This window comes from Pan troglodytes, chromosome 3 (genome assembly GCF_028858775.2).
Source record: "Pan troglodytes isolate AG18354 chromosome 3, NHGRI_mPanTro3-v2.0_pri, whole genome shotgun sequence".
Taxonomy (NCBI): domain Eukaryota; kingdom Metazoa; phylum Chordata; class Mammalia; order Primates; family Hominidae; genus Pan; species Pan troglodytes.
Window position 1 is genome coordinate 122508312 of NC_072401.2, and position 22711 is coordinate 122531022.

General features: G+C 38.4%; 1 protein-coding gene across 1 annotated transcript in view; it reads right to left on the reverse strand.

Annotated features, from left to right (window-relative positions):
- Positions 1-3600: 3600 nt before the first annotated feature.
- Positions 3601-22711, reverse strand: part of QRFPR (pyroglutamylated RFamide peptide receptor) — a 60304-nt gene continuing 41193 nt past the window's right edge. Inside the window, exons 3-7 of the mRNA XM_001143462.8 lie at positions 16899-17057; positions 13274-13335; positions 9291-9526; positions 6926-7023; positions 3601-6214 (exon numbers count right to left, since the gene is read on the reverse strand). Of these exons, the coding sequence (XP_001143462.1) occupies positions 5814-6214; positions 6926-7023; positions 9291-9526; positions 13274-13335; positions 16899-17057 (956 nt within the window). The 3' untranslated portion in view covers positions 3601-5813. The remainder of the gene's footprint in view (positions 6215-6925; positions 7024-9290; positions 9527-13273; positions 13336-16898; positions 17058-22711) is intronic.

The window sequence follows — 22711 nt, forward strand, 5'->3', positions numbered from 1 at the left end:
CGATGCCTTAGTACTATGGAATTTTATGGATCATATGATCCAAGTAACAGACTTTTCTCCTACTACAACCTGAATTATTGAATCTCTAATTCATATGGTTCAAATGACAGAGTTGCTTTGATTACAACCTTACCTGCTGCAGAGCTCTTTCTAGCTCTGGGACACACTCATATCTAGCAGCCTACCATTTCACCAATAAAATAATCAAAACATGCTTCTCTAGAAAAGAGTATCAAATACAAAGAGGCCTCCCAAGAATTGTACTTCTTTGTTAGTGGTAGGAAGTTCAAGGTACAAAAATCCATAATTTTCTTTGAAAGACCTCTAAAATCTTCACCAACGTGGCATCCTCTAAATCTGTAAGTTTTATCACTGTTATCTCCCACTTTCTGGGGTACATGTTTCCCAATAGTACAGAGTCCTTGCTATATACATGTAGCAAGTGTGTGTGTGTACACACACACACATACACACACATATATATATATATATTCATAGTATCAGATACAAGTACTATAATGTCATAGAGGACCAATATTATCTTCTGTGGAATATCCAGACACTTCATGTTCCTTTGGGCTATCCTGTAAAGTAACAGAGAGATAAACATAATTTTTGTTAAGACAATAGAATATACATTGTTGTTTATTCCATGTGAATGTAGATTACTGCTTATTCTCCTTCTTAACAGGCATTGAAAACAAAGCAATGGCCAGATCAATAGCTGCATAGAGCATACTAGACGCTGTGGTAATCTGCTCCAGTAAAGATACCACATTCAGCACAGCACAGCACTTGGGGCTACTACTTGTTTGTGGCAGTCTACGTCATGTATTGTGATCCATTTAGGTTCTGCAGGAGTCAATCATATTAGTGAATCCAATGAAGATATGATGGGTATATATGTAGTATCATTTAAACCTCTGAGTGCAGCACCAATCTCTGTTGTTCACCTGGGGCCAAAATATTATTTTTAATTCACTCTCTTGACTGGTGGTGGTGGGTAGCGCAGTTTTAAAAGCCTCCACTAGGCTTTTCCTACTATGGATACTCTTCTTCGGGTCAAGGAACCAGTATGAAGAGTTGTCATTTTTACATTGCAAAATGAAATTCCTTCATGAAGTGCACTTTAAAAAATCAAACTATAACTTGTATACAATAAATTCAGCCTTTTAATGTATGCAATTTAATCAATTGGAGAAATGTCTAAAGCCAAGTAACCATTACTAAAATTAAGCGATAACACATTTCTATCATCCAAAAAAGTCACTCTCTTGCATTCAATTGGCTACTTAACTACTAGCCCATGGCAACCACCTGCCCGTTTTTCATTCCTACAGCTTTGTCTTCTCTGGAATTTCATGTAAATGGAATCATAGAGCACATAGTCTTTTTTGACAGGCTTCTTTCACTCAGCAGAATACTTTTGAAATTGATCCTTGTTGTCCTAAGTTTCAACAGTTAATTCTTTTTTGTTAGTAAGTCATATTCAATTGGATTGCTTTACCACAATTTGTTTATCCATTCACCAGCTGATAGACCTTCGGGTTGTTTCTAGTTTTTAGTGATTATGAATTAAGCTGCTATGAACATTCATGTGTTTTAATTCCTCTTGAGAAAATATCCAGGAATGGAATTTCTTTTCTTTTTTTTTCTTTGAGATGGAGTCTCGCTCTGTCACCAGTCTGGAGTGCAGTGGCATGGTCTTGGCTCACTGCAACCTCTGCCTCCCAAGTTCAAGTGATTATCCTGCCTCAGCCTCTGGAGTAGCTGGGACTACAAGCATCTGCCACCATGCCCGGCTAATTTTTGTATTTTTAGTAGAGACAGGGTTTCACCATGTTGGCCAGGATGGTCTTGATCTCCTGACCTCGTGATCCACCCACCTCAGCCTCCCAAAGTGCTGGGACTACAGGTGTAAGCCCCTGTGCTTGGCCAGGAATGGAATTTCTGGGTTGCAGAATAACTGTTCAATTTATCAGTTAATTGTTTCCCACATAACCGTGTCATTTTATATTCCCACCAGCCATGGGAATTCCAGTTGCTCAACATCCTTGCCAACACTTTTTAACTTTAACTATTCTAGGGGTTGTGTAGCACCATCTTACTGTTGTTTTGTTTTGCCATTTGTAATGACTATTGATGTTGAGCAGCTTTTCATATGCTTATTGATTTGTGTTTCTTCTTAGGTAAAATGTTTGTTCAAATAATTTGCCAAGTTTATTACTGAGTTGTGAGAATTCTTTATAAATAATGCATTTGTGGTCTTTACCAGATGTGTTTTGCACATATTGTCTTATAATCTGTGGCTTGCCCTTTCATTTTTATAGCATTACCTTTCAAATAGCAGAAGCTAATAATTTTGACAAAGTTAATTTTATTAATTTCCTTTTATGCTTCCTGCTTTTAGTGGCTTATGAAATCTTTGCCTAATTTATGGTACCAGGATTTTCTTCTATATTTTATTGTAGAGGTTTTATAGATTTAGCTCCTATGTTTAAGTATATGGTGCATTATGAGTTAATTTTTGTATGTAGTGTAAGAATCAAAGTCCTATTTTTGGTACTTGAATATCCGATTGTTCCAGAACCTTTTGTTTTAAGGTTATCATTTCCCCCATTGAATTATGCTGCTACCTCAGCCAAAATAAGTTGATTATATATTTGCACCTTTTCTTCTGGTATCTTTATTATTTTGCATTTAGCTAAATATCTATCCTTAGGCCAATGACACATTTTCTTGATATTTTAATTTATTGTAAGCCTTCAAGTAACATAGTATAGGGCCTGAAACTGGGTTTCTCTTTTTAAAATGGTCTTGGGACTAGTAATTAATCTTTAATCAAACTAGTATGTATAACACTGGTGTTCTGAACCATACCAAACTATGGCAAAAAAAAGGAGCTACCCTTCATAGTATAATCAAAAGGGACATGAACTGTGAATATTTCTCAGAAGATCATATCTATTTATAGAGTGGAGAAAAGATACTGACCTCTGTTTGGCACAATGATCCATAATGAAATAAAAGGCTTAGAGGTCTGAGTGGTGAAATGTACTTTTTTACTCTTTCGCAAATGTTTTACCTAAATGCTAATAGATGAAAAACTAGTTTTCTGTACCACTCCCAACCCTACCTCCTGGATCCAACAAAACCTTTTCAATTTTCACTCCAAGCACCAGGTAAAGGAAAACCAGATGGATAAAATGAGTGACAGGCAGCCTGTGGCAGAGACAAAAGGGGAAAAAAGCAGATGGCTGAGTAGAAGACAAAGGGAGTAAAAGACTCAGGGACTGTAAAGTCAGGGAAAAGAGAACAAAAGGCAGTAGTCAGGTTCCTTTTGCAAATCCAGGGTGAACTCTCTATGCACTCACAGGCTGTGTTATATCAGTGTCTGGACTCAACGTCCAGATGAGACTCACAGCTTCTTTGGCTAATAGTAGGACATTTTCAGGAACAGATTGGACCACATTTACCTTTTGAATCTTTATAACAGAGCAAAGGGATTATATGTTTAAAGGACAAAAACAGTGTGCTATTACTACTTCTGTTTCTAAAACAGCTTTGATGCAATGTAAGCAAATTAAAAAAAAAAAACCTTTCATAAGATGTCTGGAAATTTTACAGTAAATATTTAAGGTATTACCTAATATCTAAATATTTAGGAATTAAAAGAAACTTCTAACCTTAATAATTACATGGTCAATAACAGTGCTGATTTATCTGTTTTTCATTAAGTCATATTTAGAGCATGTATACACCAAATGTAGAAAGGATTATATGAATATTTACCGACTGAGTAAGGATAACCAAAATCAGTGAATCCAATTCATTTTTAATGGTTTAATGTTTAATGATAATCATTGTTTTGCCATAGGGTAACTAGACATGACAGGCAGTTTATATAAATAACCCATAATTAGTCCACATCAGTAGAAACTAAACAGTCTCTCTCTTTTCTCTTTGTGAATTTTGCAGTGTCATATTGACAATTTTTCATAATACTGCACACTGCTTCATCTTTGTCTTTTTCAGGCATGCTTCACTGACACATAAAAAATTAAATGTCTGTATCTTGAAGATCCCAATAGTTAGTTCCTTGGTTACCAAATCTTAAAGCTTTACCTGTAAAATGTCCTATAGGCTCTTAAGCTTCTCTTCCTTTCTATTACCTGGCTGGGAGAGTAAGTGCTAGAAAACTGGAAGCAGAATAAACACTGGCTGTGAGGTTGCGGCTGGACTTTGGGAGTCTTAGCTGTTGAAAGGAAAATGACAGGGTGCTGTGATGGTGGCCTCTGTATCCATGACATTTGGGAACCAGAGAGAAGATTGAAGAGACAAGGATTGCACTTAAGGGAGGCTGGGGGAAGGAATATGGGTGGGGAACTCTATTTTCTTCCTGACCTAGCTCTTGAGGGTCAGCCTTGGGCACAGTACAATTTCATGGGCTTGGAGTTGATTCACTCCCTCATCTACTAACTGCACAGAAAATTCCTTTTATATAAGAAGTCCCATCAGTGAAAATAAGGGGCTTAAAAAGATAACCCTATGAGATAGTTTTGTCTAAATATATCACAGAAATGAGGCTCCCCAAACTTTCTTCTTTTGATTAGAGAAACCAGTTACAATACAGTTATGAAGGGAAAGTTGGGCAGGGGTTGGGGAGAGTCTCAGAAAGGAAAAGAGGACACAAACGGGAGATGTGAGACATGGGGAGCTTATGCCTCAGAGCTTGAGGCTGCTTTAGAGTACAAAGGGCTTGTCTGCTCATGCCTCATTTTATTCTGGCAGCAACTCCGTGAAGTGGAGGGGGCATCACCTCCAGTTTACACAGGAAAACATGAAGGCTTAAAAAGGCAACGTTACTTGCCAGTCATACAACAAGGCAGCAAGGTAACTGGCAGAACCATACAAAGCTCCAGTACAGGCATCTTCCTCTAAGTCTCATTCATCCGTCACTTGGCTGCTTCTCCCTTTGCTTTGACTTTATGATTGTGGCACAGACCTCATGTGTAAGAGACTGTATTACCTAAATTCAACAGTGCACTAAAAATCACATTACAGCATTGAAGTATTAACTTAATCTTCAAGGAAGAAGATATTATTTTAAGTTATTTTCTTATTCAATCTAGCAATACATAGTCACATTACAGTGACTGCGTGGGAGAAAAACTGCTAGCTAAGATCCCTGATTTCTGTACAAGATTTTTAAAAATCCACTGAAATAATCTTAAAAGTATGGTTTACGAATTTTTCAAAAAAATTTTTTTTGAGACGGGGAGTCTCGCTCTTTCGCCCAGACTGGAGTGCAGTGGCGCGATCTCGGCTCACTGCAAGCTCCGCCTCCCGGGTTCACACCATTCTCCCGCCTGAGGCTCCCAAGTAGCTGGGACTACAGGTGCCCGCCACCACGCCCGGCTAATTTTTGTATTTTTAGCAGAGATGGGGTTTCACCGTGTTAGCCAGGATGGTTTTGATCTCCTGACCTCGTGATCCGCCCGTCTAGGCCTCCCAAAGTGCTGGGATTACAGGCGTGAGCCACCGTGCCTGGCCTTCCATGTCGCTTTTTAAAGGCTAGTCAAGTGAAGCAGTGGGAATGAGAAGGAACACAGAAATCTGTTAAATGGTTGTGATCAATTGGTTGTAAACATCACTGCACTTGGACTAGCCTCGTGTCATTTTTTAATGGAAACATGATTTGTTTTCTTCTTGTCATCATCTTAAGAATAAAAAGAGTATTTGACCTTTGCTCAAAATAATTTTCTCTTTGGGTTACAATCTGAAGGGCATTAATTATGAAGATATTGTTATAATTAATGCCCACTGTCTAAAGGAGAATTCTCAGCCAGTTCAGACCTAAAGAGAGCAAGATGTCGTTTGAGCTTTTTCTTCTCCTCTGTCTGTTCACACAATTTGACTTCAATGTTGCCATCACTGAATGCTTCTCCTTTGGTTTCCTCCACTGGATTCTCTCTGAGGGAAAACTTTGCTTTCTTCCGCATCATTGTAATTACTGAATTTCCATGCCTTTGTGCTGGAGAGAAGGTTTTTTTTACTATGCAATAACAAACTGCAGACAAAACATTTTTTTTGAAGTTTTCATTCATAAATGCATAGACAATGGGATTACAGATGGAGTTGGAAAATCCAATAATTTGCACGATAGCAAAAATCATCTTGATTGTGATATCATCATATTCCTTTTCAAAATTACCTGAAATAAAGTAATATTTTAGAATGTATGTTTATTTTAAGGAGTATAAAATAAAACTTCTGTTTGTCACCTGTCAAAGACTTAAACTTGTACAAGTATCTGAAGGTGTGAAAAGTTCTCAAGATCGTTTTGGGAGAGGCATCTGATATCTGAATAAAAACAACCTTTGTGATGAGTCTTCATTTAGAGAATCTAGGTTTACATGCATAGCCTGGTGTCCAGCATATAGTAGGGGGCTTATAGCATTGCAGCTTGATAACTCCAAGCTTCATGTAAACTGGAAGCAGCAGTAACCCTTCAAATGTTCACTTGCCTTAGAGAAACAAAATCATACTGAGAACCATGGTAAGTCCTGGGTTATCAGAAAGAATATACTGCAGGTCTGACTGTTCAAGTCAGGGTTCTAAATGGGAAATGCTAATAGGATGTCACTCCTTTCCCAAAGTTTAAATAGCCTAGGGAGAACAGAAGGAGTAACATGGGAGAGGAATCTCAAAGCTTTGATCTTCTGTAATTATTAAAGATTTAGTCATAGTCATACACAATGACCTACCACATAATGACCTTATGATCTTGAAGACATGAAAGAAATATATGAAATGTTAGGTATTTGATTATCCAAGTGAACAGCGACACATTTCAAAGATTCATTGTCTATTCTAGCAGGAAATGAATGAGAATGTCTATCAAATGAGAATGACAAGCACTCACTGTATTCAATCATCATATGGACAACATGGAATGGTGCCCAGCACACAGCAAAGAGAGCCACCACTGTCACCATCATAATGACAGCTCGTTTCTTCTTCCTAAACCCACAAGGAAACATTGTATTAGTTAACTTCTCCTTGGCAAATGTGCCAGCTTGATAGCAAAGCTATTAAAGTCTGAGCTTAGTTCACTCAAACATAATTTTTAAATTAAGCTCATGATAGGTTATTCGTGGGCTGATTATCATCTTTTCCTATTGATATTACCCTCACATCATAAATGTTCTTTGAATGTCTGCTCATTATGGATCTGGCACTCTGCTAGATGCATGACATGGATAATGTCATTAATTTTCCCAATAAGGCATTTGATAGATGCAGAAATCGAGACACACAGAAGGTTAATTAATTTGCGAAGTTAGATGGCTAGTAAAGGCTGTATCTTGGATGTGAATTTAGGAAGTCTAACTTCTGTGACTTCAATATGAAGCTCTTACTCACTTTATATTAAAGAGCATTCATGCCTGTGGTAGTAAAATATCAATATTTATAAAATATGGGCCAGGTGCAGTGACTCACGCCTGTAATCCCAGCTCTTTGGGAGGACAGGGCAGGAGAATTTAGTGAGTCCAGAAGTTCAACACCAGCCTAGGCAACATGGCAAAAATGCATCTCTACCAAAAAAAAAAAATATGAAATATGGGAAGCTCCAGGGATATAATTTAAATGGATATCTATACGATATATCTTGGGTTTTTTTTTTTTTTTTTTTTTTTTTGAGACAAGGTCTTACTCGGTTGCCCAGGCTGTAGAGGAGTGGTGCAATCATGGCTCACTGAAGCCTCAACCTGGGCTCAATAAGTGATCCTCCCACCTCAGCCTCCACGTAGCTGGGACCACAGGTGCATGCCACTACACCCAGCTAATTTTTAAATTTTTTGTAGAGACGGGGTCTCACTTTGTTGCCCAGGCTGGTTTCAAACTCCTGGGCTCAAGCAATCTTCCAACTTCAGCTTCCCAAAGTGCTGGGATTCCAGGTGTGAGCCACCACACCCGGCCTGATATATCTTAAAAATATGATTAACCAGGGCTTCAAACTAATTTTCTCCATGACTTCTGTAAAGAGGATTTACATCTGCAAGAGCTCTACACATTTGCATGGTGCTTTAAGTTTATAAAAACTCATACTCATTATATTATTATTATTATTATTATTGAGATGGAGTCTTGCTCTGTCACCCAGACTAGAGTGCAGTGGCGTGATCTCGGCTCACTGCAACCTCAGTCCATCAGGTTGAAGCAATTCTCCTGCCTCAGCCTCCCAAGTAGCTGGGATTACAGGCACCCACGACCACGCCTGGCTAATTTTTGTATTTTTAGTAGAGACAGAGTTTCACCATGTCAGTCAGGCTGGTCTCGAACTCCTGACCTCAAGTGATCCACCCACCTCGGCCCCCCAAATTGCTATGATTACAGGCGTGAGCCGCTGCACCTGGTCCATTATCTCTTATTTCAACATGGCAGCTCTTTCTTTCAAGTAAGTGGGAGGAACCAACTTAACGATAGGTCCCAAGGTGCGGAACAGTCTAGGAGCCCCTGTACATTGACAAGAAGGGTTTCTTTATTCAAACTGAGCACTAGAGCACTAGAGATCACTGCACACTTGGAGAGATGATAAAATCCCACCAAATCACCAGACTCCTCCATTTAAGGCTTTTTTTGCCTTGTTTCTAATAGTCATTCAGTGTAGGTTATTAAATAAATGATATGGACTACAAGTATCATAGAAGTAAGTCATGTTTTAAAATTTCTATTAATGAATAAATTCAGAAAGCAAAGCCCTTAGGTAAAAATAAATCAATAATAATAATTTAAAATAAATAGCATGCTTCGGTTTCCAAAGGATTTTCATACAGATCAATCTCATGTCTTTTAGCATTATCCTTGGGTGGGATTAACTAAGGATGGATGTTATTATGCTCCTTGTACATATGAGGGAAGCAGGGCCTTGGGAGTGAAACTGATGTATATCTTGTGGCTGGTGAGTGATAGAGAGAGTACCCATAGGACCACAGGGTTCTGACACCAGCCCACAGTCTTCCTACCACATCATGTATGTTCTAAATTCCAAGTCAGTTTCTACCTATAGCTGTAACTTCCCAGTTGATTTGCGAGCTGGTAGTCTTGTTGTTTCTTTCAGACACATGTAAAACTTCAAGAGTTTAAAATCAGTCCATGCCCTAAATTTGAATTGCAAAGGATGCTTAGACTAAATTACCTAGAGGTTCTGAGAGCCCTGGCAACCATCCCTTCCAGCACAATTAATTAAAAATAATTTAAAGAGGTGAATATTTCATTAAACAGACCTGGCTATTTTGGACATTTCTTTTCCATGAATAGTTCGAAGCACTGAACCATCCCCAACTCTTTTCTTTATCCAAAGTTCATAACCAATTTTACTGTACAGAATAAGCATCACCGTAAGAGGCAGGAGGAAGAGGATGACAAGGATGAAGGTGGTGTAGATCTTCTGGTGCACAGGGCTGGTCCACTCTTCTAAGCAGCAGATGTGTTCCTTTTCATATAGGAAGTCATATTTGATCTTCATAATAAGAATAATTCATTAAAAGAACCAGTAGTCAGCATCAAAAGAACAGAAATCAGCCAAGTATTATTGCAACACAACATTTTTTAAGTTCTTTCAAATTTGTCCCCAGCACGTATTTCAAATGAGATACATTTTTCATTGTTCTTTTGTTGTGAAGCATAGTTTTTCCACTTCACTGCTTAAGTTCTTAAGAGTTTTATACCATCTTTTCTATTCTAAATGGAATTCAGGTCCATAGCCTGTTTACTTTCATTTATTGTCTTTCTCAACTTCTATTTCCACTAGTCACAAGTTTTCAATTGACTGAAAGAGCACTATATTTGCCAAAGTATATACTGAAAAATATTTTGCAATACATGCTAGGTAGTCTAATATTAAATTATTTTGCTTCTTCAATTGTTGAGATAGATTTTTGACAAGGCATGAGACATCTTTCAATTGAAAAGTACTGAAAGCTGTGTTTTGTTACTGCTACTTCATATATTGAAATGATCAGATTGCTTAGAAAGATATTAAAGAGGCAACTGGCAGCTTTTATCCTGAGATGAATGAGAAATTGGGATTCAAACTATTGCCAATATACAAATATTCAGATTGTACCTGCTGGTTTATTCATACTATTTCTGGTAGATTCATCTTATAAGCTCAAAAGTATTATTAACAACAATAATAAATAATAGAGAGTGCTTTAAGGGCTAGTTCAAGAACAAACTAAATATTTAAAGCATATTCAGAAGTCACTTTTTTGGGTAATAGGAATAAAAACGAGAATATTTATCAAAACCATTGTTATTTTAGTTACTGTGGAGCTGAATACTTGGGTCTCAGATATATTTCTGCCTACATTCCCAGGAAATTTTATCACCAGTCTTCAATGTGAATTGAATGAGGGAAAGCAACTTTTTGGTTACTCATCAAAGGTAAGAAAATTCAAGTTCTGACCTAGGTGTTACTTACAGATGCAACTAGGAATAACACTCACTGAAAAATAATCTCAAGATTCAAACTCTCTGGAAATAGGATGTTAAAATGAAATTCATTCCAACTCCATGGAAGCAAAGCATGCAAAGGCCAATGACCAGGGGGTATGGACTGACACATCTAAGAGCATACTGGACTGGAAGTCTTGGATCAGGTTCACATAGCCCTAGGGACTACGGACTTCCTGACTTCAGCAAAGTCCTGACTGTGGACTTCAGCAAAGACTTCCTGAGGGTATGCTCAGATGGTTTTATGGAAAATTTCAGATCTTTGATCTTCAATTTCAGATCTTCTATTTCCAAACATACACTTCTCTAAAATTCCACTGCCTAATATCATCCCCAAGTTTGAAGTGTCACGCTGGGTCTACATTCCCACTTCCTGTTTCATAATCACCCTTCTCCCAAGTTACAGAAATCACATCTCTCACCCAAAATGAATCTTACCACGGGGCACCAAAACAAGATATAATTCAATGACTGATGTCAGTGAAGCCACATTGATCAAGGCATCATAAACACATGGCAGGGCTTTGTGCTCTTCTCTCTCTTAAATATATTTCTATTCAGGGTAAAGCCTGGCAGAGAAAAAAAGGTATTTGACAGGTGTTGAGAAGTTGTGAATTCACATTTTTCATACAGTAAGGAGGCAGGAGCAATGACAATTTTAACCATCTCGTTGCTTCTATCACCTGAAAATTGACAAATACATCACTCATGAGAGAGACCCCAGTACAAGTGAAGCAGAGAGCGGCAGTGAGAAATGCTGAAGGCAGGGTGCTTTGTATCATCCCTGTGATAAGTTCACACTCACTGCAAGCTCAGGACGATATTAGGCAGTGGAATTTTCGAGAAGCGTACGTTTGGGAATAGAAAATCTGAAATCGAAGAGTGAAGATCTGAAATTTTCCATAAAACCATCTGAGCATGGCCTCAGGAAGTCTTTGCTTGTCCTAATAGAATTTAGGAGTGAGAAGGTGGCCATGGGATGCATATTAATACATTTGTTTAATCAGATGTTTTCCTGACAGGAAGCAACTTTGACTAGACTGATCTGTTTGACAGTGAGGACTGGCTTTGCCAATAACATGACATGCATTTTCTACAAACACAATTAATTATGTATTTAAAAAATATTTAGGGTATTTTTTAAACATATAAAAATACTTTTTCTATATTAAATAAAACAAAATGTTTTTGTTTTATTTAAAAATGGATACATCTGTTTGTTTTCTATGGGCTAGAAATGGACCACACAATTTAGAACTAGAGTGAATCATTATGAAAGGGCTCCACCAGTCTGGGCTTCCCACTGGAGATAAGGGCAGCACCCGCAGACAGGAGCTGGCATGATCCCTTGCCAGCCGGCTGGAGGTCTCAGTGCTTTTATCTTTGAGAAGTCCTGAAGCAAACAATCAGTCACAGGCAATACTGTCACACCTAGAGGGCATTGATTCCTGTGACATCTGCCCCCTTCCTCTCCCCATTTTCCTCATCAGCTTCTGATGAGAGAGAGGCAGCCAATTGTATGGGGGTGGGGGGGCGGGGAGAGGAGTGGGGCAGGGGAGAGAAAAAGAAACACAAGGAGAGGAAACAGAGAAGAAACTGACCATAACTCCTTCACATTTCTAGGCCTGAAAACTATTCACACTGAGGGAAGGGAAAAATTATAAATTGATTAAATAAGAGTATGATTTATGTAATTTTATTACCGGACAGGACAGTTTAATAACAGAACTCACACTATTCTTCTGAGTGAAAGTGACCAGAGAAATTTTATTATCTGACTGGAAGAGTTGCTCAAGATTTTTTCATTCATGATATTTCACCAAGAGGACTAAAAAAGTCCTTAGATGCATTTTTCCAGGTAGCAAGGGATAAAATAAAATTACTTTCTGCTCTCACCTATGGAGTCCAGCTCATTCAATAAATTAGTTACATGAAAAAAAATCGGGTTACTTTTTTAATGTTCTCTTATCTTAGGTTCATTTGTTATCCTTGAGGATGACATGACATGGCCAGTAAAGTTTCACATTTGCCTATCTCTACTTTAAAAGGTAGAACGGGATAAATCATTTAAAACTTATCTTAGGGGGTATGTAAGCAACCCCCTACTGTCTTTGAAAACTCCTGTCTGGGTAGAACACCTATGCAAGACATGTTAAAGTCCACCCTAACAGACAGGCTGGGCTGTCTGAAACCAGCTCAGCACTCTCCTTCCTGTGAAGCCCCACGCATGGCTGGGCCTGTCTGACAAAGGTGTGGGGAAAGGAGAGAGGTTGATTAAGATGATCTCCTGATATGTTTCTAATTAGAATTTCAATGTGTCAATGAATAGGAGGCAGGTAAGAAAGGACTTCTGAGGGTCAACTAAGTAGATAATTTATTACAATTTTTTTTACGTGACTTAAAAATAAAAGAAAAACCTAGAGCAATCATTCAACTCTTAAAATGTAAGAAAACATTTAGGGACACTGGGAAAAGCATACTCAGCTTGCAGGAAAATGTAGAAACTGACCTGTGTATTTTTGAAAAATTGTATTTTAAGCATTAGAGTCCTAACAATGTATCAGGAAGAGCTAGATAAAACAGAGAAAATGAACCTTAAAAAATCATTTTATTCCACTTGAAAGACCTCCAGTGGAATAGCTGAGGTCATACAAATTTGCTGTATTGCTCCTGCAGGAAGGAAAATAATTACAATTAAGAGGGGTGAGAAAATAGTTCAACAATATGATTATCCATCTCAGCTGGAGTCTACCTCAAGTTGTTGCACGTGCCACATGGGTGATCCTACGATGACTGCCACCAGCCAGACCACACCTGTAAAAGCGTTAAAGTCATGAGAGTATGACTCAGTTGAGTAAAACACATCCATGCATAATTATCTAACCCTCAAGATTCCCTATGCGAGGGCAGCTGTTCTCTGCCCTAGGGCAGTGCCATGGTCTCCCCCAAGTTTCATGCTTCCACTCTTTCACCATCCTCAAAACTGCTGCTGGAATAAACTTCCTAAAACAAGTTTTAAACATTTAATAGTGTTTCACTGCCTACAAGATAAAACCCAGTTTCCTTAGCATGGCCCATGAGGTTCTCTACCATCTCAATTGCCTCTCTTTCCTCTTTCATTTCTGTCCATGCTCTTCACACCACAGTCCTCTACTGAGGAGCCTGCAGTACTGGTTTCAGTTTCCATATCCCAGAATGCACTGTGCCACTCCCTGGCCACCCTATCCCCAGTGTCTATCTGTGGACTCATTTTCCAGGACTTGACTCAGAAATCACCTTCTCTAGGGAAACTTTGAAGGTCACTACTATTTCCAAATAAACTGACTACTAATTCCTTGTTGTCTCTACATGCCCTCTAGTGCAGTGTCTTCGTTGCCCTTACTCACTTCTCAATTTCCTCCAAACTCCTTGAAAGCAAACACAATGCCATTTATTTTTGTGTTTCCTCAAATAAGAGTCCTAGGAAAATTCCTGGCCCTCTGTAGGAGCTGATCCATGTTTGTGGAATGGATGAATAACTTTTAAACATGACATAGACCACTCTCTGTCACCTCTTTTTAAAATCAAATGTACATTTATCTTAAGCACCATAACATGGGCATCACATGTATACATATGTAACAAACCTGTACGTTGTGCACATGTACCCTAAAACTTAAAGTATAATAATAAAAAAAAAAGAAAACAAACACTGATAACTTCAGAAACCAAAATGTTATTTCCAAATTTCCTGTCTTCCACGAACTTGTTGAGAGGGATTGCTTTAATGATGTACTCTTAGAAAAGAAAAACAGGGATTAACTACCAAGAACAATTTCAACCCATGTGTTTTAACAGACATGGAAGAGGACGGAACCAAGGGCCCCAACTTTGATTTGGGGGAAAAGTTTCCAGCTCGAACTCTGCTTGTTCTTTCTATATTGGGTGGAATGTTAAGAAACCAGTTTATTGCTTTGGGTTTCAATGACTCAATTAAGCCATAATTGGGGTTTATTATAAAGAAACACATAATTTGGTGCTGCCTATAAAAATTCATCATGATCCAATGATACCTGGCAGCTGTAGGACTCACAAGTCTGTCTGTCTGGCTGTCTCTATTTCTCACTCTCTCTTTCTTTTTTCTGCCTCCCTATTACCATACACATCTGTTCTATTTTAATCACATACAGTTATCTTATGTCCAATCATTTTTCTGGACTTTAGTACAAATTCTGGAGGAATTGAGTCTAATTTTCATAGCTCATTGCCTACCTTCCTGGATCTCTGGATGGTTCTGGGATAGAAGGGCTAGAGTTGGATGAACAATACTGACACAGTGACCACATCTGGGCAAGAAAGCCTAGAGGATCTAGGCCAAGCTTGTCCAATCTGCATGTGACCTAGGAAGGCTTTGGATATGGCCCAACACAAATTTGTAAACTTTTAAAAAAATTATGAGATTTTTTTGCGATATATTTTTTAAGTCATCAGTAATCGTTAGTGTTAGTGTATTTTATGTGTAGCCCAAGGCAATTCTTCTTCTTCCAATATGGCCCAGGGAAGCCAAAAGATTGGACATCCCCTCTCTAGGTCTAGGCAATCTCAGCTGGAAGGAGGAATGGGGCGTGACTGACAAACACTGACTGACAAGGCTGAATGACAGTGTGACAAAGCTACAGGAGACATTAGACCACAGTTCACAAAAGCTCCCATGGCGAGATGAGTCTAGTTGATTTTAAAACCTTCTTGTTTCCTATGTCTCTTTTGAGTAGGAACTGCCTTGACTGCCTATTATCAACTATGCTTTGAGATGTTGTCACTCCCGCTACTTCTCTTTCCTTTTAAATAACTCCCCTCCTCCATGTAATCCTTTCCTTACTTGCTTTCCATCCCCACATGCTGTTTTCAGGTGTTCTGATGTTGGAAAGATGTCAATTATTAAAAGCCCAGAAATCTCTGAATTCTTAGTAGGAAAGATATGACATAAAATTAAAACTAACTAACTAACACCTTTCTCCCCTAATGATTCAGCTATTATTTTCAAGCTATTTAAAATGACTTTGGCATTGCAAAGCCTGCAGGGGTTCTTTCTGCAATTCCACAGCCCAATACTGGCTAAATTCTTACGGCAGAAATAAATGTTTACTCATTCTTCTCAAGTGAGATATTAGTAAAAATTGCTTTATTTGATTATCACATTAGTGGCTTGCTACACCTCTGATTATTTGCTATATTAAATTCAAACCACTGTGAAGCACACTAAGGTTTTAAATGGCTCAATTATAATTACTGAATAGAGAAATGCTTCTATTTTACTGTGTTAGACTTTAGGGCATTGCTTCAAATTTACCATTTATCATGAGGTGTGTGTTCATTGTGACTTGCTGACTCAGGAACAATTACAGCAAGCTGACGATCCAGAAATGCCTAAAGGAAAAATATGAAGTGGATGGAATGTGCCTTTGCCAGGCATCCCCAGCACTCAGAACCCACTGTTCTCATGTACCCTGTCACTTTCTACCCTTGTGTACTCACCACAAGGGCAGCAACCCTGTTCTCCACTTTTCTAAAACTACATTTCCTGCTCCCTATCATTATCAACCTGCCTGGCCAGGTGCAGTGGCTCACACCTGTAATCCTAGTATGTTGGGCGGCCAAGGAGTACAAGGAGAGGCCAAGGGGGAATGGCTTGAGCCCAGGAGTTCAAGACCAGCCTGAGAAACATAGAGAGACCCTGTTCCTACCAAAAATAAAAAAAATTAGCTGGGTGTGGTGGTGGGCACCTGTGGTCCCAGCTACTTGGGAGGCTGAGGTGGGAGGATCATTTGAGCTTGCGGGGCTGAGGCTGCAGTGAGTTGTGATCACACCACTGCACTCCAGCCTGGGCTACAGAATGAGACCCTATCTAAAAAAGAAAAAAAAATCGACCTGCCCTTGTTAGCTTGGCTTGGAGTCTCCTTATCTCAAGATGATAATTCCCAGCTGGGCATAGTGGCTCGTGCCTGTAATCACAGCCCAGACTTTTGAGACCAGCCTGGGCAATGTAGCTGACACTCTGTCTCAAAAAAAAAAAAAAAAAGATAGTTCTCAATCTAACGAATGTTAATGTGGCAATGCCACTGATAGGTTATCTTAGATTAGCTGAACGTAGTGCTTAAACGTTTAAGATGTAAACTGAAAAAGTATACCCAAAATGATACATTTTCAGTGCTGAGGTCAGCCTAAAAGAGAGATGGTGTGGAGATGAAGGCAAACAGGGAAAGCACTGAAACTCTCAAATTATATTCCAATGCCTACAAGTTAGATAAGAAGCTACTCTTCTAGTTTAAAAATAGGGTTCTCTATTCTGTAATGAAGAATGTCATTCACACTGCCATTGGCACACCCAGTGGCCTCACCTAGCATTGTGAAAGCCCTTCGGTTGGTGTATTGCCACTTCATTTTAAAAGGATGCACAAGTCCCTGGTGCCTTTCCACAGCAATGCAGGTCATAGTGAGGATTTCTGTCACAACAGCGGTAGACTGGACAAATGGCACCATCTTGCAAATGAAAGCACCTGCAGTAAGGAAATAGGACAAATCATACATCAAAACAAAAAGAATAAAGGTTTCATCTGTGTCTTTGTAATTATCACTATCAGTCCATTCTGAGCCTCTGCCAAAAAGTTTGATAATTGTAATTACTCTGTAGACACAAAATAATTGAAAAACATTGCATTGGCTTATCTTTCTCCCTCTAACTGAATTTTATGTTCCTAAATGCTATGCAATTATGTATAATAAGACAATGAAAGGACAAATCAGTATCTAGCCATAGAAACAGTGGAAAAAAAGCAATATGAACTTTGCTTGGGGAAGAGCAAAGTCATTGTAAACTGGCCTCCTGGGCTCTACACTACAGAGTAATCTTTGATTGTCTCTTTTCTTTTGGCTTCCTGTCAAATCACAACAAAGAATAGTTCTCATCAAAGACTCCCATATTTCTTCTTTTATCATTTATTCTCCTTTGACTCCCTGTCTAAGACTTTATATATGTATTACACCTAAGACTTTATATATGTATTACACCATTACACTCCAAACTGATTTTACTTTCTCTAATGCAACGGTCTCAAAGTGGTGGCCACTAGGGAAGTTTTGGCCTGAAAACATGCTTTATTTGGTTACACAATAGTTTAAAATATTTGAATGTATTGTCAATCTTTTAAAATGTTTATACTATCTGTCTGGCCTCTTTACCATTTGGATTTGTGAGTCTTGATCTGGCACCTCTGGTCTTGAACCCATGCTGCTTGCTGCTACCAAATTCATCATTCCCAGCTACAAGAGAATCATAAACTCAGGGAATATGAAGTTGGAAGACTCATCAGAGGTTATCTAGTTCTAGTTTATACCAAAAGCAGAAATTCTCTCTTCAACTTCTCTCTGAAATGCTCTGCCAAGCTCTGCTTAAATACAGGTTGAACATTTCTAATCCCAAAACCTGAAATCTGAAATGATCTAAAACCCAAAGCTTTTTTGAGTGCTGATATGATGCCACAAGTAGAAAATTCCGCATCTTCCCTCATGTGACAAATCACAGTCAAAACACACAAAATTATTTAATATATTGTATATAACTACCTTAAGGCTACGTGTGTAAGGTATATAAGAAGCATAAATGAATTTCACGTGTAGACTTCGGTCTCATTGCCAAGATACCTCATTATGTCTGTACAAATATTCCAACATCCCAAAAAATCTGAAATCTGAAACACGTCTGGTGTCAAGCATTTCAGAGACGGAATACTCCATGGGAATACTCCTTGCTTTCACAGCCCCGCTTCAGGTCTTTTCATGGCTTTTCCTGCTCCTTGGAATGCTCTTCCCTGAGATCACTCCCCCACATCCTTCCCTGAAGTCTGCTCAAATGTCACTGTGATAGTTAACTCTATGTGTCCAGTTGACTGGCTTAAGGAATACCCAGATAGCTAGCAAAATGTACTTCTGGATATGCCTGCGAGGGTGTTTCCAGAAGAGATGAGTATTTGTATCAGTAGATGACAGGAGAAGATCCTCCCTTCCTAGTGTGGTTGGGCAGCGTCCAATCCACTGAAGGTGCGAATAGAACACAAAGGCACAGGAAGGGTGAATTTGCTCTCTGCTGAAACTGGAACTTGCACTTTCTGCTGCCCTTTGACATCAATGCTCCTGGTTCCCACACCTTCTGACTCAGACTGGGACCTACACCAACAACTCCCTGGGTTCTCAGGCCTGCAAGCTTGAACTGGATCTCCACCACTGGCTTTCCTGGGCGTGTAGGTGGCAGATAGTGGATCATGGAACTTCCCAGTGTCTGCAACTGAGTGAGCCAATCCCTCATAATTAATCTCTCCTAAATATCTCTAAAATATCTTATTGGTTCTGTTTCTCTGTAGAGCCCTGACTAATGCAGTCACCTCAATGAGGCTGACCTACTCTAACAATCATATTTGTAATTGAGCCTGTCCCATTCCTTATCTCCTCTCATTCCTCATCTCTTTTATTCTACTCTTTTCCCATTCTCTTTCACATGTTAACATACTGATATATAATATATATGCTAATTTGTTTTTTATTTTTATTATTTTATTACTGTTTTGTTATTTATTTACCCCTACTAAAATATAGATGTCAGAGCAATAATTTTTGTCTATTTTTTTCGCTGATGTATTCCCAGCTTTAAGAATGGCAATACGTTAGGCCATTAATAAATATTCATTGAATTGAAAAGAACAGATGAGTAGGAGGCTCATCACTCCTAAAGGCATCCCATTCTATTTTAGAGAGGCCCTAATTGGAAAAAGTGCTTTTAAATTCCACTCATTCCTAGCTTTGTTCTCAGAGTCTCAGAACTAACCAACTGTCTTTTCCAAACAGTGGCTCCACATGTATTTGACAGAAGCCTTCGTGTCACTCCTGTCTTTCCTAGTTGTCGCAGCTGTTTCTCATTTGCTATGCTTTTCAGAACTTTCATAAAGGTGAATAGAGAAGGGAACGCCCATGGACCATGGCCATGCACCAGGCAGAAGGGAACTCACCAATGTTCAGGATACGGCTTGGCCAAGGCAGAAACTGTGGGACTGTATCGGCTCCCCAAGTCTGAACACCCTCTTCTGTAACTGAAACTGATGTTTACATCAGCCTTCTGTGCTAGACTTTTCAAATGGCTGGCTTCCGTTGAACTTGAAATCAACTTGAAATGAACTGGATCACTTTAATAGACATTTTGTTAACCCAAGACTCCCTTATCTCCTATCCTATCCCTAAGGGGAAAAACCTACTTAGATATCACTCTAGATACTCCCTTCCCAATCCTTTTTGGGGGCTCCAAATGGCAACCCAAGAACCAATCCCACTCACTTCTATTCCTTGTTACAATTTCCCAAAACAAAATCCTGTTCAAACTTAAGGCCGTCTTTTGTTTAGAAAGATGGTTTAGATGCCAACGGTGGGAATTTACTTTCAATGTTAATAAAGTCCACTGTGTTTGAATAGTTACTATACTGTGAATAAATCAGTTTACCTCAAGTCCTGGTTTGGATGTGGTACTTGAATAAATGAATATTGGTATAAATTATTAATCTGCATATTTATCCTAGGTTTTTTTTCTCTTTTCTTGCAAATTTAATCAGAACTTTTTCTATTGAGAAGAACCTTGTGCTTTTTAACATTTTATAAATAATTTGGTTGAAAGGAAATATGTTTTAAATACAACTATCCAAACAAAAGAGAATTTTTGCTGTATTCATTTTAGTGTTATCTCATTATAGTGTTATCCATGCTGAATATATTCAGTTTGTGTATTATAGCACAGGATATCTGTCAATTGATTCATTGATATCAGTATACACTCTGATTCTGCTTTATCTGATTTCTTAGCCACTCTGAGCCTCAATTTCATTATTTGAAAAAGGGGATTAATAATACCCATCTGTCATAGGACTGATGTATTTCATAAAGTGACATAAATGCCTAATACTGGATACATTCTTTAATAAATGGCAGCTCTTTCATCATTAGGCAGCCCTATTAAAAGAATTAAGGTAAATATGATGCACTTGGGGCTGACATGTTCTTTGTGGATAAACTGACCATTAAAGAACACCTAATCTAATAACCTTATTTCCCAGAGAAAGACACTGCAGTTCAAAGAGGTTAAATGATGTGCTCAGGTCCACACAGCTATTTATTGACAGAATGAGTCCAGGTTGTCAGACTCCAGTTCCTTCCATTACGTCACCCTCACTTATCTTACTGTGCCCATGCTATGTGGCAGTTTTCTTGTCTACCTGCTCATAAATCATCTGTTTAATAACCCACCTGTGACTTTCGCACCAAGCTATAGTATAATCTGTCATCTTACTGTTTTAATAAATTCAGAACAGCATTTGCCCTATTCATTACTTCTGACATTTCTCCAACCAGCTCTCTAAGAAATTACTGAGAGTGTTTCCTTGATCACATTTCCAAGTTTCTTCAATGTTCTGTCATGTAATTTATCTAGGATGTAGATTTGAGTTCTTTTAAAAATAGGTACATGCTCTTTTGCTATCTACTTACTTATCGTGGATATTTATTTTCACTCTAACCATCTTTGCCCTTTTTAATTGAGAGAGCACTTTTCAAGGTCTAGACGACTAAAACAAAATAAACACTGAAGACTTCTGGTTTTCCTCTGCCCTTCATTAAGCCTATCATCAACTCTCCCTTTCTTTTTCAGCTTCTTGTTCTGGTAATCTCTCTGTTAGCTCTTCAGTCAGCTTATTCTACCCTTTATCTTTCCCAATGTGAATTGTGTGGGTCTAAATTATTTGTAAGAATGTGTCTTTTGTGACATTTCTTCCCATAAATCTGGTAATTTTAAACTGGGATAATCCTACATTCCCTGCATAGGGACTGTTTACTTGGGATATCCTTCTCTTTTTTCCTTACAGGACAATTAGATGTTAGTATCACAGTTGTGCTTCTTAAAGTCGGCCTGGAATGGGTATTTCTCATATTTTGATTTTCCAGCATCCACCTCACTTCTCCAAATGGCAACACAATTTCTTTTTAGAATATTAACTCTTCCCCACTGTGGGCAGGTTAGGTAAGAACACCTACTTAGGAGGACAAAGCAGTAATAGGTGAGATCCTCTCTAGTGTTGAAAGGTTGAATGCAGATGGAAGAGAGGTTTGGGGTGGTGTGGTCACGTGCTCACCAGATCATAAGTGCTAATAGGTCACTGCTGAGTTGTGGCTGCTGACCTCTGAGCTCCCTTGGTCGCTTTCTGTTGTAGGTCCATTTCTTCAGCTTCACGCTGATCCTGTGAGCCTTCAACATCCTTCCAATACATTCTCTTCTCTTAAGTTACTTAGCTGTCAACTGTTGCTTGCAACGAAGTAGACTTATTTGATATACTTCTCTTTTGCTATCTTATTCTCTGGAAGGTAGGTTTTTTCAAAATGTAGCGTACTATGGGCTATGTTCTCTCTGTGTGTACTGTTAACTCTAAGATTAGACAGTCCTCAGTCCTACTACTATAGTTTGCCTCCACTGCTGCTTCCATTTCTACTATGTCTGACTCTTGGGATAGAAGCTACAATTATTTTATTTTGCCTACTAGATTAGGAACAATTGCTTTGGTTTAATATCTACTGCCTTCCATTCTCAACTTAAATCATTTATACAACTCTATTGCCCAAAACATGGACCTTTTGCTCTCACTGAGAACAGTGTTCACTCTCCTATCCACTCAGCCACCACCACACAGAGCAAGTCTTAATTCAAAGAGAAACAAGACTACATTATTTCTAAACATGATGCTTGAAAATTGAAAACAGTTTGGGCAGTGTTTGTATTCACTTTAGTGTGTAACAGGGACTTTTAAAAGGATCTGAATGGAAAGGACAGAATGAAAAAAACCAGAGTCTTTAACCGTAGAGAAGATTTAAAACATTATTAATTTAGAAAATAGTATAATGAGGTATAATTGCATGAAAGTATCTAATGATAATAATTACTCTGTGAATAATTTGTTCCAAGGTTGTTGAAAAACAATGTGAATAGACACATTGCAGTTTCATAAAGGAAAGGTTACTTGATGCAACCACTATTTGAAATAATGGTCTAACAGATTATAAAACAATCTGGCATGTAATTACCTTAATTTCATGTGCCAAATAAACAAATCATATTCAAACAGTCTAT